The 17,085-nt window shown below is 39.0% G+C and overlaps 2 protein-coding genes across 8 annotated transcripts in view; both read right to left on the reverse strand.

The window, feature by feature from the left end:
• The window catches only part of ctnnd2b (catenin (cadherin-associated protein), delta 2b), an 81,542-nt gene extending 76,057 nt beyond the window's left edge, over positions 1-5,485 (reverse strand). For 6 of the 7 annotated variants that reach the window (XR_013821722.1, XR_013821723.1, XM_079876126.1 and 3 more), the window contains exon 1: positions 5,199-5,444. The gene's annotated coding sequence lies outside the window, so the exon portion shown is untranslated. Of the gene's footprint in view, positions 1-5,198 lie in introns of all 7 variants that reach the window. The other variant, XM_079876129.1, reaches the window with a different exon arrangement.
• A 6,992-nt stretch (positions 5,486-12,477) lies between these two features.
• On the reverse strand, positions 12,478-14,376 carry LOC307162391 (putative G-protein coupled receptor 141). Its single transcript, XM_079877642.1, has 4 exons — positions 14,321-14,376; positions 13,930-14,062; positions 13,783-13,818; positions 12,478-13,635 (listed from the first exon to the last, which is right to left on the reverse strand). The coding sequence occupies exon 4, from the start codon at positions 13,622-13,624 to the stop codon at positions 12,749-12,751; it is 876 nt and encodes a 291-aa protein (XP_079733768.1). The 5' UTR covers positions 13,625-13,635; positions 13,783-13,818; positions 13,930-14,062; positions 14,321-14,376; the 3' UTR covers positions 12,478-12,748.
• Between the last annotated feature and the right edge of the window lie 2,709 nt (positions 14,377-17,085).

Below are 17,085 nucleotides of genomic sequence, written 5' to 3' on the forward strand. Positions count from 1 at the left end.
TTGAGGGGACTTAGCCAAAATTTTTAATGTTTACAACTCTCATGCCCCTCCCCCACTACCACCGAGCATCCTCCCATCGAGTTCGTGCTCGTCAGTGCGTGCACCAGATTTTATCTTCAGCATCGAAGCATCATTTTCTTTTCCTTGGTTGTTTTGGACCTCCTAGCTCTGATTGTTAACCGAGGAATTGGAAGCTTGTTAGTAGATTTTCTCTCTGCCATCACGCTTCGTACAATCCAACACACCTGCGAACTTCAGTCGTGTGCTTGTGATATTGTAACGTGCGCGAGAGGGGAAGGGGGATCTGTGGCATGTGTATGAACTGTGATTGACAGTCAGATATCACACAGCCCTGCGCTGATTGGACCGGAAGAACCGGGAGCGGTGGATTTTTGCAAAACAAATAACAGGCTCCAGGTGGAGGTAGAAGCGCGGGGTTTTTTCTAAAACCGGCTGATTTATGTTGTTCTGTCGGAGCATAGTGTCGGTTTCAGAGAATATGATCAAAAAAATCTTGCCGACTGCAGCTTTAATAATAAGAAAAGTAATTATAGCAAAATTAACCAAGAAACCAAATCCTGAATGGGGTTTTTGTTAAATGGTTAACATAAGTTCAAGATATTTTTCACTTTTTATTCTACGAAACAAAATCCATCAATAACAAAGGCAAACAATTTCCATGTTTAACTAAATTATTATCATTCACTATGGAAAGGTCTCTCTCTAAAACATCTGAACAATGTCTTGAGGTGTGGTAACCATGGTATAAGCATAAAAATTGGCTCATGAATTATTGAAAGATAATGCACACCAGGTGTAACTCCGCTTATTATTTTTCAATACTTTAACGGCCAGTTGCCTAGTATTCTGTGCATAATGAATGGTTGGCTGTACATGGATGCCTAACAAATAAATGAATAATTGAATTGAAGTTTAAATTATATTATTTTCTTATATACTGTAACAATAAAGGTTGTCAGTAGCCCAGTTGAATGGTCACTATGCAAAAGCATGAAGTATTCCATCTAATAATAATAATATACCATAGTACAATGGCATATCGCATAAAGAACACTTTTTGCAAAAGCAAGTTCATAACACAATGGCTAGTTGACTGTCAAGTTATCTTATACTACTGACCTCTAAAAATCTATACTAAACGATCATTCAGATAAATTGATATTGCATAAATAATCTCACAATTCTTATTTAGCAAATCCAAGATATCTCAAATGATTCCAGTTAAAAATTAAAAAGTAAAAAGCAAACTATTCCGGTTTAGGTGGGGAATGGGAACTTTAAACTATCCTTAAAACAAAACAATAATGACATCTGCAAAAACAACACTAACCTTCCTTTTGAATTTATTTTGGTTGGCAAATCTAAAAATAGGTACCCAGGGCCCTGCTGTCTCTCATATTTCATATTTCATGTGTCAGTGGATTCCTTAATCATAAGTGCAAATGCTCAGTGAGCACAGCTTGTCTCTCCTCACTCCAGGTCTGCATAATCCAGGCAGTCAGGTAAGAATGTTTTTCTGCCCTCCTATCAAGTCTTTTCTGGAGCATTGACAGTGGGAACATAAGCAAGGCAGCTCCCCGGTGCATTGGCACTGTTCATATAAGAAGATGTTTCTATGGTGCACTGGCTAAATGAAGTTGGGTAAAGATCGCTCACTCAAGCACTTGATCTGTGAGGAAGGCAATGCTGGGAAATGAGGCCCCACAATAACAGTAAGACAACTTAATGCACACAGGAATTTAAAAAGGGGGGGCTATTCGATTTCAAAATCATATCTACTACAGTAAAGGATTCTGTATGGTCATAAATTGCAAAATAAACAAAAACATGACTACAAACTGAATAAATTTGTGGGCATGAAATAATGATTTGAGTGGAAATTATAATCTTACCTGTATATTATCTTAAAGCTTCCACTAGAGAAAAAAAATGTCTATTACAATGTACAAAACAATAGGCCTAGCCACAAGACGGGCAATGCTATATTAATATTATTTGAATAGTGAAGTCCTCTGAGGTTATTTTCACTAAATAACCAAGACGCAAGATGGCGTGGTGTAATACAAGACGTAAAGATAGTAGTTTGTTTCACAGCCAAGAATTTCAAAGACCCTTGTAATAAATATTTTTAATCAGCTACTGTAAATGATCACAGTGTGATTCCCAGCATGCAGTACAGTAGGCTAATACATGTGTTGTGTTATGAAGGAAAATGTGCTAGTCTGCAATGATTTCACAGTAAAATTCTGAAAACAGTATTTTGCAGTAAGAAATTTCTGCTAAATCTAATAAAATCCTGTAATATTGACTGCCCTATTTTACAGTGGACCTCTAAAGCGGATTTATCACTGTAAAAATAGGCTATATATTTTCATGATTTGTTTTCACAACTTTTTATCTTTTGTCAAATCAGATAATTCATGTGGTTCAGATAACATAATATTTTGAGTTTCTATCTTACCAATTTCCCTCATTCTATTAACTTAAATTTTTAATTTCAATGAACTCAAAATGTTAAGGCAACGAGGTAACTTTTTTTTTTTACAGTGAGATATTAATCTTCAAAAATGACAGGCAAATAAGCTAATAATATGCATGTACACATCATTTGTACTCACAAACTCTTAACTAATCTGCTCTCTTGCACATCCTTTGAGTTTAACTTAAATATTGGCATATCTAGCTACTAATTAAGTGTACACCTCAAACCTCAAAACGAGTCATCAAAAATTCATAAAATTTCAAGTCACTATTCTGCAGATCTTCTTAGGGAAAAATGAAAATATAAAATAAATGTATGACTCTGCACTCTCATATCCTCCTGTATGACAGCTATATAACTACATATCAGCCAGTGAGTGTCGGCTCAGATGACAACAATGGCAAGCGTCTGTGTCATCAACAGCTTTATCTCTGGGGTCATTATCAGAAGAGGAGACTGAGTCAGTCCACACCAAGTGGCTGGAGTCAAGTCTGATATTTATCAATAGGTCTATTACTTTCACCAGAGCAGAACACTGAATAATGAGCATGATATAGTCTTCCTCCGTTCCCCATGACCAAACGATTTAAAAAATAAGGTTAATAAACACTGTTTCCTGAAAAAAGGTTTAAAATGTTAGCATTTATAACAACATTTGTGGCAAAGAAAACAAGAATACAAAAACTGCAAAGGTTACTGCAACTTCAAAATAAATCTAAAGAAACTGCAGTAAACCTGTTAGATCATAGAGTAGCCTATATGAATATGAAATGAGGCATATAAAAACTACCTCTATAGGTGAACAACGATCAAATGTTCGTTGAAAAATGCTAAACAAAAGATAACAAATTGTTGTTAAATTGCCTATTATAAGCACCACTGCACTCAATGTGCTGAAAGTGCACCATTTTAATAATTAATCATTAATACCAGCACTTTGCTTTTGCACATTTTGATGTCTTCGCACCAAGTTTAAGCTATAGATAATCTGTCCATTATCCTAAAATTGCAGGGCCATTGATGGGCAAAGTCAGGTCATAATCAAGTCATGTAATTTTCTCGTATCTGTATCGAACATTTGAACGAAACATTACTGCAAACATTATAAATGATGATGGGTGTTTTGAATGTATATTGCACTAATTTGCTTGCTTTCAGCTGCTCGTCTGTTCCTCCTGTGAGATACCTGAGCGAGGTCTTCAAGAGTACGTGATCTGTTACAAAATGCATACATAGCTCCTGCATTCTAAATCATATGCAGCCATATACAGTAGCAAGCAGGTTAATACTAGTATGCATACAATATTTCACAGTCATGCACTGTTGCTCCCTGAGAGCACACTCTTATGCATCAGTACATTAAAATGGTGAATACCAGGGCCAGGGTGCTGAAACCTTTCTGCACAGAAAAAAAAATTCCATGTGCAATGTATAATTTATGATCAACCTGAGAATGTCCGATCCTTTGAACGATCAATATTCTCTCTTTCAATATCTCTCCATTTCTCTCTCTCTCTCTCTCTCTGTCTCTCTTGCATTATATCTCTCAGAAAAGTACTTGTGTGAATTATGGCATCAGTAAATCAAACCCTTGCAACTACACTTTGCCACTAGTACTTATTGTTGCTGCAAAAAAAGAAAGAAAAAATAGCTGCAAATAAAAAGTTACAGTAAACCTGGGGATTCCCAGAATTCCAAGTGTGAAACATCCCAGTATTTTTACTGTAAAGTTCTTGCAACCACAGCAGCCAGGTTTTAATAGTGAATTTGACACACCAAGAATAAATCGAGAATAAAATCCATCAATGTCATAACTCTATCCATTAACAACTGCTTAGTATGCATATTGAGCACCAACAACCAACTGATAACATACAATGTGCCATGTGTGGGAAAAGATAGCACATTATTCAAAATTCAATAAATAAACACATGAGGGCCTAAAAGCTACTATGAGCTGAATTATTACTTATTCTCTTCCAAGACGGCCTCACCTTAGCAAGTGCAGAGAGAGGCGGCCAGTCTAGCCACATACAGCCCTCCCATTTCCACATCAGCACACCTAAACTAGTAGGCTTGATTCATCTTTCATACTCAAAATCTATTTAAACAATGTTTTATAAAGGATTTGTCAATATTAGCCGGTCAAAAATGCAAATTTTCAGCAGTAATGCTAGAAAAAAACGAGGCTACACGAGCTAGTAAATCAAGAAATTCAAAATGAATGGACACAAATGAAAACGGTTCTTCACAAGCAAAAGGCACTGACAGTTGGGTTTTTATAACGATTTGAGAGAACATGCTGTAAAACTACACAAAGAAGCAGCGGTCATATCCGTGGACTAGTGTAATCTTATAAATACATCATTGAAATTTAGGTCAATAGGGAAGTAATAGGTTTTCTGTGCTCTCGCCCCCCTCCCCATCCGTCTTGGATGGAGAATGATGCTCTAATGGATTCCATTTTCAGTTCCCAGCCTGCGCTCATAGCGCTGTGAATACGAGCATTAAATGCGATAAAAACGCTAAACACAAACTCGGCGACACCCACAAGCAAATAAACACACATAACATGCGCCGTTAATACGCGTACCAAGGGTTTCGCAACTGTTTCGAGCTTTTTCTTGGCAGATATCGTGGTTGTAGGTGGGGAATGTGACAACTGGAAAAGCAACTGGAATGACATTGCGCTTACCGTGTTATATCCAGAGGAACAACGCTCTTCTCGCTTCCCCTCCCCGATTAATGCCGACAATTCACAGCGAGCGACACACGGAAATCATTCCAAACGAATGGCATTGAAAGCAGAAGAGATGCTGGTGTGCCGAGGAAAGGATAGCATCCGCTAGGTATCCAAGGAAAATCGTGTGGATGGAAGGAGACCGGAAAACTGCGGTGGGTAGCCACAGACACAGCAGCAGCAGCGCCTGCTCTCTCTCTCTCTCTCTCTCTCTCTCTCTCTCTCTCTCTCTCTCTCTCTCTCTCTCTCTCTCCTCCTCCTCTTCCCTGCTGGACCATCCCCATACAAGCACCTTGCTGCAGTGATGACGACGCGTCCCACAGCGACATCTCGCGGTCACGTGTGAAATTGCATATGCTCCCGTTTGAACGCCAAACAGAGCGTCAGAACAGGCTACTACGTGCAATTTCCAAGTTGACAATTATGGCTTTATATAATCGGCTAAATTTCTTTATACGATTCATTCAAGTCTTTGAACGCTTCTACAAAAACAGAAAAAATCCTGAAAAATATCCAACCAAAAGGAATACTGATTACTTCACAGATATAAAAAAGTAGCCTAGCCTATAGGCAGATATGAGTCTAGAAAACAAGCAAATCCAGTTATTAGTTCTTCTTCTTCAAAAAAATGATTGTTTCAAGTAAATAAACCCTGGTTTTCAGGTGGACTGAGAAAAAAACGTGTTCCATTATTCCTGAAAGATGTCAGCCAATCAGATTAGAGCTTGTCAGACTGAGAAGTGCTTTTCAGTTTTGTGTGCAATATCCTTCAGAATGTCATTTCAGAGAATATGGGCAGTTGGTGGACGTGCTGTGTAGCCTACAGCTAATGTCCACACATTTGTTTTTTAAGAGACTTTTTAAAGTTTTGCTAGTTGTAAACTAACATATTTGTAATAACATGAATCATGATTGGATGATGATTTGTCTTTTCAGGCATGAGGAGTTAATGGAGGTAATGGGCAATCAGATAAAGGACATTTTCTGTCTGATCAGTTTAGATCGCCTTTGTATGCCCAGACTAAAATATCAGCATGATGTCATGTGAGAGGCACCACTGTATGAAAAGACTGTTAATCCCATTTCTGCCTGCCATCAGCCAAAGCAACACACAGAGAGACAGCGTGTCTGGACGGGGTACTTCCGCTCTGGAGCAGTGGACACAGGCATGCATTCACTCCAGTGGCATTGAGTGGAAGAGGATGAAAAGGCACAGACTTAGTTCCTTTATCAATTAGCTCCAATTCCATTACAATTTGTCGTTTGAATATGAATGTTCTGTTTGGATACACAGTCAGAATCATAGTCATATTCATAATCCAATCTAGCATGTAGGCTTACTTCATAAGCAAAAAATAAATAAAATTCTGGGACCGCCAGACAACAGATACTTCTGCAGTAATGAATTACACTGAAAATTTAAGCAATAATAATCTGAAATATCCAAAAGTATAGACTACTCCGAATTTAAAGAGGGTAAACTACAGTAAATCTAAACTTTACAAGTATTTCAAACTACAAGCTAGCAAAACCATCAACATTAAAACTATAATTTTATTTATAGAGAAGCAATTAAATGACACAAAATAATATGTATCTCCATTAGACGTACAGTATTAAGATAGAATAAATTAAGTTTTTTTTTTTTTTTTTAAAGCTAGAACCACACGAATTAATCAGAATCAGAAATAGCTGTAGGCTATTGCCAAGTGTGCTTGCATATACACAAGGAATTTACCTTGGTATTGAAGCTTCCAGGACACGATATAACAAGACATATAATAACATTTAAATAAAATAAAAAAAGTTCAAAGACAGAGATAGGTTTAGTCAGAATAAATATTTACAGACAATGAACATACATTATTGTGAAGTAATATGAATAAATATGACTTTTTATAAGGATACTGCACAGAAAAGTGGGGTATTGCACTTGGAAGGCGTTTAACTGTTCAAGAGGGAAATAGCCAGAGGGAAGAAACTGTTCCTGTGCCTAGATGTTCTAGTAGTGCCTTTAATCTGAGGCGCCGTCCGGACTGCAACAGTTCAAATAGGTTGTGGCCGGTGTGAGTGGAGTCTGTGATGATTTTACCTGCCCTTTTCCTCACTCTGGAAGAGTACATGTTCTGGAGGGTGGACAGGGGGGCACCAATTTTCCTCTCTGCAGTCCGGATCAGTTCCTCGTCAGTCTCCTGATGTCCGATTTGCTGGCTGAACCAACCAGACTGTATTAGACGGACACAGGACAGACTCAATGACGGATGAGTAGAACTGTGTCAGCAGCTGCTGTGGCAGGTTGAACTTCCTTAGCTGGCGAACGAAGTACAACCTCGGCTGGGCCTTTTTTTTTTTTTTTTTAATACAATGGAGTCAATGTGATTGTCCCACTTCAGGTCCTGAGAGATGGTGGTACCCAGGAACCTCCGTGGGGGGAGTGCTGGGGTGTTCCTCCTGAAGTCCACTATCATCTCCACTGTTTTGAGCGTGTTCAGCTCCAGGTTGTTATGACTACAACAGACACCCAGCTACTCAACCTCTTGTTTGTATGCAGACTCGTCACCATCCTGGATGAGGCAGATGACTGTGGTGTTGTCTGCAATAGGACTGAGTTGAAAACATTGTGACAAACAGTAGGCCTATGTCATACTGAAATTAATTTCCCATCGTTTATTGATACAAGTAGATGTTTTACAACACATTTTAAGGCATTTCAGTTAAGGGCGTTAATAAGTGTGCAATGAAATGTGACACGATTAGCCTAGTTATACCTACTGCATCTTCCACTATTTTAGGGAAAAAATCGGGTCCATCAGAGACGTCAAATAGATCAGCAGAACACACCTCAAATGCCGCGTGCGGGCACTTTTTTATTTTTCTGTTTCCAGGGTCACAGCCAGATCTCAGGACCGTTATTTCAGTTACAAGTCAAGTCAAGTCACATTTATTTATATAGCGCTTTCCGCTTTGTACAATACAGATTGTTTCAAAGCAGCTTTACAGAGATAACAGGAAAATAATGGAAAAAAAGCTTGTTTCCAGAAGAAAACAGCATCACAGTCCAGCTCAAGTAAGTTCAGTGATGTTTAATTTTTGTTTTAAAAAAAAAGTTATTAATTTAGTTCATTTATATATATATAGCCGCTCTGGAGTAAACCGTGATATCATCGTCCAGCTCAGTTCAGTTCTTGTATAATAGTGTCAATGCAGGCAGATCAATATTATTGTTGAATATTAAATTAAATGTTAAATTTAATGTCCCCAACTAAGCAAGCCAAGACAATGGAAACAAAGGTGAAAAAAGGCAACAGTGGCAAGGAACCAAATCTCCATCAGGTGACAGAATAGAGAAAAAAACCTTGGGAGAGCCCAGGCTCAGTCGGGGGGCCGGTTCTCCTCTGGCCAATGAACGAACAGTGTATGATTATGATTCAGGCAGCATTATAGGTCAGAAGTCAGATCGGTTTTGAACAATTAGAATATTATCCAGTTCCATCTTAAGATCAGAGTCATCACACCGGGATGGAGACGGGTTGGTTGAGGATCAGTGTCAATGGCTGTCTCTTCAATCTCTGCTGACACTTCAGGGATGCGTTGTGGTCGTGTCTAGGTGCAGGTCCTCCATCTGGTCTGGATACGGCCTGGATCCAGCTGATTACAGGAAACCTCGGAATAAGCAGAAAGACTAACATTAGCATAGATGCCATTCTTCTTATGATGTAACAAGTACATCGGGTGTTATAGGAAGTGTTCCCGGTTTCTGCTGACCTAATTTATGCAGCCTAATAATCATTTAACTGATTTCAATAATAGGAATGTACAATTTTCTATGTGTATATGCCAGGTTAAAGAGATGTGTTTTTAGTAGGGCTGTCAAATGATTAATCGCGATTAATCGCATCCAAAATAAAAGTTTGTGTTTACATAATATATGTGTGTGTATGGAGTATAATTATTTTCTATATATAAATACACACACATGCATATATATTTAAGAAAAATGTGTTATTTATATATAACATATTTATATATAATATAAATTATATATAATATAAATATATATACACAGTATATACAGAACATGCAAATATTTCTTAAATATATACATGCATGTGTGTGTATTTATATATAGAAAATAATTATACACCGTACACACACATATATTATGTAAAAACAAACTTTTATTTTGGATGCGATTAATCGCGATTAATCGTTTGACAGCCCTAGATTTAAACTGACAGAGTGTGTCTGCTTCCCGGACAATGTCAGGAAGACTGTTCCAGAGTTTAGGTACTAAATAGGAAAAGGAACTACCGCTAGCAGTCGATTTTAATATTCTAGGTATTATCAACTGGCCAGAGTTTTGAGATCACAATAGATGTGAAGGACTATAATGCATTAAGAGCTTGCTCAAGTACTGGGGAACTAAAGTACTTTGTAAGTAATCAGCAATATTTTAAAATGTATACGATGTTTAACAGGGAGCCAATGAAGTGTTGACAGAACCGGGTTAATATGGTCATAGTTCCTGTTTCTAGTAAGAACTCTACCTGCTGCATTTTGGACCAGCTGTAGTTTGTTTATTTTCCATGCAGGGCAACCACCCATAAGAGCATTACAGTAATCTAGCCTTGAGGTCATGAACGCATTAACTAACTGTTCCGCATTTTTCATTGAAAGCATATGTCGTAATTTAGATATATTTTTAAAGGGTAACTAAACCCTAAACCAACTTTTTTTAGTTAATGATCTGTAAGACTGGGGCTTTATTAATGCTGTTCATCAATTCAAGTAATTTCTTTGACATTTGGGTTTAAAGTGTTTTAATTCTACAATATATGGTGTAAAAACGTCTGAGTGCTGCCCTCTTCAGGTTGAACAGAGGCTACTGCAATTGAATTTTCCTTTTGGAAGTTGTGGTGGCCGGTGATGTCAGAGGGAACCAGCTAACCACCCCCTTGCCTACAGAGAGATGCGTCTCAGATGCATGCCCCCTCTCCACTGGGCTCTGCCTACTTTTCCAGCATTTTTCAAATATTGCCAGTGGGTGGAGTCAGGCTCTGACCAGGGGTTTAGTTACCCTTTAAGATGGAAGAATGCGGTTTTACAGATGCTAGAAATGTGGCTTTCAAATGAAAGATTGGTATCAAAGAGCACACCCAGGCTCCTAACCGACGACGAAGACTTGACAAAGCAACCATCAATTGTTAGACAGTATTCTAGATTAGTACGTGCAGAGGATTTTGGTCCAATCATTAGAAACTCTGTTTTTTCAGAATTAAGTAATAGGAAATTACTAGTCATACAAATTTTTATATCAGCTATGCATTCCGCTAATTTCTTGAATTGGCAAGTTTCGTCGGGGCACGAAGAGATATAGAGCTGAGTATCATCGGCATAACAGTGAAAACTAATCCCATGCTTCCTAATGATATCTCCCAAGGGTAGCATGCACAGAGTGAACAGCAACGGTCCTAGTACTGAGCCTTGTGGTACTCCATACTGAACTTGTGATCGTTTAGACATTTCCTCATTTACTGCTACAAACTGATAACGGGCAGATCATTTTATGCATGCCTTTAAAAAATCACTACAGCAATACAGGCGAGTTTTGGTGATGGTTTGTTTTACATTAATTTGTGTTATATTGCAAGCTTTTTTTTATGAGAAGACAAAAATTTATTTTCGCTGACCACTAGCCACCAGAGTGCCAAGAGAGACCAATTATCTGCTGTGTGTTTTGCAGTTTATATCAGGTGCTGCTGATCGGTCCCACATGATAATGTTTTGATGGTATGACAGTATATATAATTAGACATATTTACTGGAAGTGGCTTCTGGGTTCGCCAAGTGTTCATTGCAAGAATGTCATTTTTAGTCGCCACCAACTATGGGTGTCAGGACAGTGTGTGTCATATATTTGTTTTTTCAAAAAGTATGGGTTACTAAGTTTATAATAAGTAGGCGTAAATAATAAGTAGCCTGCTTGTCTGTCATAAACAATCATAGCCAATAGGAAGGGGGTCTTTCTGTTCACCATAAAAGGAACACATTTCAAGTAAGAGGAGGAAGAAGAAGTGTTTAATATCCTAACATACTGTCAGGGATCATCACCACTCAATCACAAAGATCGCTATCACCTGAATATTAATCCCCTGGCCTGCACCTACTTCTTCTGCTCATCATAACAGACACATATAAGCACACACCTCACTCTGGCACTTTGTCTGGTCTCGTTCATGAGTAAGGACGCACCTAACCATCTGTACTTACCTCCTATGAAGTGTATGCCACGTCTATTCATCTCCCATCCTGTTTCTTCAAGTCTCCATCGTCTTCCTTGTCTCTATCGTTTTTTCCCTCATCCAGTCTCTAGTAGATCTACACACCTCTCTTCCAGCATGGGTGTGTGTGCTTCTGCCATCTACCTCCTTGTCATCCACGATCTCCTCAACCATCTGCAACAGAAAGAACTGTCAGTATCTCCATTTACCACTTCTCAAAGACATTCTCATTTATCTGCACTCACTAGTGTTTCTCACCTCTATAAATCTTGTGAGTCTCTATTCCGTAACACATACATGGTTACTTTTGACATGAAGTAGTTCTGAAAAGTACTGTTATCTACAAAGTTTTAAAAAGTCGATTGAGGACGTAGTTAGAACACTCATGCTAGTTTTTGATCGACCTCTAGAGGGTCCTAAAACACAAAAGGATTTCTTCCTTTGTAGAAATTAGTATGAACATCGCAGTTGTTGAACTCCCAACACACATAGCCTACTGTCAGTGTCATGCGCTATTGCTTTGACTTATTTAATGGTGTTACTTTATTTACAAAGATTCAACACAAAGTGTGCACATCTAACAGGCAAAAAGCTCCAGAGTGTGCTCAACCACAAAACATTTTTTAGAAAAGGAAATAAAATTTGCCACACCACAGCTCTAAACATAGAAAACCACAGGTGACGTTTCGAGCCAAATGGGTCAAAGTCATTGTCTAATGAAGAGCCATTGGGCTCGAAACATCACCTGTGGTGAGAACATGAAATAGGCCTAAATATTTTGCTATGTCTGAAGCTGTGGTGTGCCAACTTTTCCTTTCTTTTCTTTTGTTATTTTAAATGGCTGTCTTTTATGACACCTTAAAGCCATGGCATCCAGTAAACAGTGATGGATCTGTTGTAAACTTTATGGTTAGCACATGATGAGGAACTCACAACCAAACCTTATCGCTCTATTTAACAGTTTTATTCCAGATTCAGTTCTCCAGAAGTACAAAAAAAAAAAAAAGTATATAAAACTAAACACACATGCATGTTGCTTCATGCGATACATATACAGTATATAGTTTATTTTCCAAGCATTCTGTCATGCAAGACAATTGTTTTAAGCTTATAAGGCACAAAAGCATCAAAAACAAATAAAAGAAAATGGAAATAAATTCATTATATCAATAACAATATAGAAACTAAATAAAGTAAACATAGTTGTTATAAACTGCAAAACCATCAACTTGAATTTATACGTTTGCATATATCCCTACCAGCAAAAACAATCATATCAATGCAGCTGAAAGCAGTGATAGCAAGAAAAATTTCATTTATATGAATAATTTCTTCAGCATTGCCATATTTACTGACATAATATACTCTGAATCCATGATAGGGCACAAAACAAAAAAACATAATGGACAGGAATACAATGTTTTTCAATTGTGCCCAGAACTCTTGACGTTGACACATGGCCTTTCCAAATCTCTTTCTCACGTCCAGCAGAAAGTAAACTTGGAAAAGTGCCAGCACACTCCAACCCATTATCACTAGAATGCAAATAACATAGTTTAAAGTCTTCACAGCAGGCTTCTGGAGAGCCTGTCCGAAATTAAAGCACTGAGTGGAATCATTCTGCGCGATTCCATAGTTAGCCAGAGTTGCTGGGAACATAGAGCCAAATATGACCAACCAGACGACTGCACTTGCAATCGTGGCATGAAGGATGCGATGAAACTCTTGCCTGTGCTGTTGATCACATTGCGCCACATAACGCGCAATAAGAAGAAAGACATAAAAGATGAATGCAAGATACATGTGAGCATGGACCATAAGACTGACAATTTTGCAGAAATACAAGCCCAGAATCCAGGTTTCATCAAAAGCATAATAGTAAATGCGAAAGGGCACCGTGAGAAGGAAAATGGAGTGCACTGCCATTAAGTTTATCACAGACACTTTGGTGAAAGAGAGACGTCTTTGGGACTGTAGCATACAGGACATTAGTAAAACATTAAGAGTCCCAGAAAGAAAGATGAATGTGTATAAGACCAGAAGAGCGATTCTGAAGTCCTCCGGCAGGCCAGTGTGGTTTGTGGTGTTGTTTATGATCATGCCTGACACTGCTGAAAAAGAGACATTTTTGGATTTACTTGCTCTCAAAAATGTATTAATTCAATGCTAAACATATAAATAAAAGAGTCTAAGAAAAGAATCTTAGTAAATGTATTACCGTATTATGAGATTTAGGGTGAAATATAACATAAACTCACTTTTTTCAACTCTTTTCCTGGTAAAACGTTTTTGCCCTGAAAAATAGATATATTCATCACATTTCTTTTTATCAATGTTTATCTTTTTTTTTCCTCTACGATTTTCAAATACGTGTTGGTACATCCAATAGCCTGTTCATTTCATACCTGTCAAGGTGAAAAGGGACTTGAAGATCTGTCCTTCTATGGTGTTTTAAATTAGCTGAACTTGACAGTTCTTTCACACACGGTAATATTAGCAGAAGTTTCAAAACACTTCCCTTGTAATTCTTCTAAACACCTTTCAATTTTAAAGGAAGCACAAAAAAAGAGAAAAATTTTAGTCAAGGTAACCAGCCTGTACCTATTTGTAAAACAGACCTACTACATCTATATTGCAATAACTATTGTTTTAACATGTTTTTCATTTTTTAATGAAATAACGTATAACTTCGTATAACTTGAGGATTATTCTGCAAAATTAGACTGAAACAACTATTTTGAATAATTCCACTGATAAAGAGTTTGGCACATCAAGAAAATGGTTGCAGATACTTACCCATTTACCCAAGTATCAATCATATACTGAATATCAATAATACTTCAGCAGACAGCAGACAGACAGTTTGATGTAACAGAAGCGGTTCATCCATTCACTGTAGGTGTCAAGAGAGCTGAAGATGAAGTGATGTCAGCTTGTCAGTTCATGTGTAAATCTTCTGTCAGTGTCAAACAGCCAGCCTCCAGAGCCTTCGGGAAACACCCTTTGACCGTTATTTGCCACAGTAGAGGTTAAAGATTTACAAATCTCAACAGCACATATGAGGAAGTTTCTCTACATTGCAATGTTTTCTTTCTCAATCTGGCCTTCCTGCTCTCTTTTTCTCTCTACCTTTCAATAATGCACTCATCTAGTAACCGGAACATTTTTAAAAATGATGTTTTATTAACAAAGTTCGGGAGGATAGATAGATAGATAGATAGCACTTTATTGTCTGTGTACACGGAAATTTGTCTTGCAATACAAGCTCCAACAATTACAACACAACAACCTAAAAAAGCTAAAAACATAGAAGCATCAGTAAAAACATAAATAGATACTTAATTAATATGATGGGGGCCCTGCCCTGCAAGAGTGGTCTTCAATAGCCATAAATATATAGATGAAAGTGAAAGTGAACACTTCTTTACTCTCTTGTATTGATTCAGCAGAGATATTGACAGAGAAACAAATGAGTGTTTATATTTGTTCTTTCTGCATTCTGGGACCCTATAGCGCCTCCCGGAGGGCAGGAGTTGATACTCCCGCTGCAACACATGGGAAGAGTCCTGGGAGATTTTGTCAGCCAGTCTGACGGTGTGCAGTACATGGCTTTCAGTGAACGCGTTCTCCACTGAGTGTCCCACCAATTTGGAACAGATTCCCAGGAGCCGTAGAATCCTTGCCTTCAGATGAGCTGAGAGGCCCCCATACCACACACTGCGCCTCCATACTGCAGAATGCTTTGAATTGTTGACACAAAGAAAAGAGACAGGATTTCGCTGCTCGCTCCGAATGACCGAAGTCTCCTTAAAAAGTAGATTCTCTGCTGTACTTTGCTGCAGATATAGTCTACATGATAGGTCCAGGAAAGTTCACTGTCCACGTGCACTCCAAGATCTTTGAACGATGATTTTCACGTTCAGATAATTAACACAAGTGGAGAGCACTCAGCAATCAATGATAAGAGGTGTATATATATTCAGCAGTCTCACCTCAATTCATTGACAGTTTAGCAGCATCCCTCCACCACCCCTTCTCCACACTTCTAGTCCTATCCATTTACATACGCGGGGGAGTACTCTTGGTTCGGGCCGAACTCCGAGCTCGGAGCTCTCCCCCCGGACAGCACGCCAAATACGCATTAAACTTTACTCCCTCTAATTGTATGTAAGTGTGAACTCGTGAAGTACAAGAAGTCGTTTTTTTCCTTGAAAGATTGAATATTTTATTTAATATAGGTCATGGACTGCATTTGATTTTATCACAAAACATTGGCGTGTACTACTATTGGCCATACCACCATTATTATATTACCTAGTTTTACTAGGATATATTGTCAAAATAACATAGTCTTATGAGAATATGCTAGGTATATTCTGAGACTATGCTAGTAAAGACAAGACAAAGACTTGCACCTGCACCTGCACAGACAAATGGCTTTTCAGCCCGCCAAAACAGACGGGGCCGTGTGCCTATTAAAGTCGCGCTGAAAGCCATTTTCATTAGAATTTTTTGACTGAGGAGCAGCAGCATTGTGTCGCGTGCAGGCAGAGTAGCGTCAGGGAACCAAGTTTACATTAAACCGGAACGCTCCCTTTCAACACAGTTCATTCGCATGGTGTCAGTGATGCTTATGGGGAACGCATTTCAATAGCGCCATGCTTCTAGCACAGAACGGAAGATCGCCCTGCGAGCCCGAAGCCCAGGGGTGCTTGGTGACATGGTAGGCATGAGAGAAAGGGACTTGAAAGGTTTGTCCAACAAGACGGGCTCAAGTCAGGACCCAGAGCCCATGGGGCATGATGCCACCGAAAAAAACCCAGAGGTTAAGCAAACAATATCTGCGCCTGAAGAGCAGAAATGTCTAAGTTGTAGAACCTGGCAAAGGAGCAGGGCGAGGACCAGCCAGCAACCGCACAGATGTCGGCAATGGACACTCTGCTAGACCAAGCCCAAAAAGAGGCCATTCCCCTGGTAGAGTGGGCCCCAAGCCCAAGGACACCTGCATGCGAACTGGAGTGAGTAACCCCGTTTGATTATTTCTAAAACCTAATCCGACATTGCGGGAATGGCTTCCCAAGCCTGGCTTCAGGTGGTGAGGGGTTGAAGAGTTACAGATGGTAGCTCTTTGCACTGTGGCGGGGAGCTGACGCTTGGAATAGGATAATGAAGAGGAGGATTGCTCTGTTTGTGAAGGTGTTTGTTTTTTATTTGATTCACTATAATAGTGGAAGGAGGTCTGGGTGCATACCACTGGTGAGGTTGAGTCGACGACAACTTAGGCCGACTAGAAGCAGTGGAAGAACTGGCAGGAAGCTTCCTACCGCTTCGACAGGAAGTGGTGCATTGCCTGCGTTGACTTCGGGGCCCCTGTAACACTCTCAGCGAAGTCGTCCTGCTGGCGGCGCCCCGGCTCTAGGAACCACTTATCGAGGTGTCAGCTGTCAGCTGTCAGCTGTTTCTTACATCTTGGCTCGATAGAGGAAGAGAACAGGAGAGCATGCGTGTGCTCGTCCGAGGGAAGCAGGGTAGCCCTGCTTTATCCACACTCGTGATGTGCC

Source organism: Squalius cephalus, assembly GCF_949319135.1.
Source record: "Squalius cephalus genome assembly, chromosome: 7".
NCBI lineage: Eukaryota > Metazoa > Chordata > Actinopteri > Cypriniformes > Leuciscidae > Squalius > Squalius cephalus.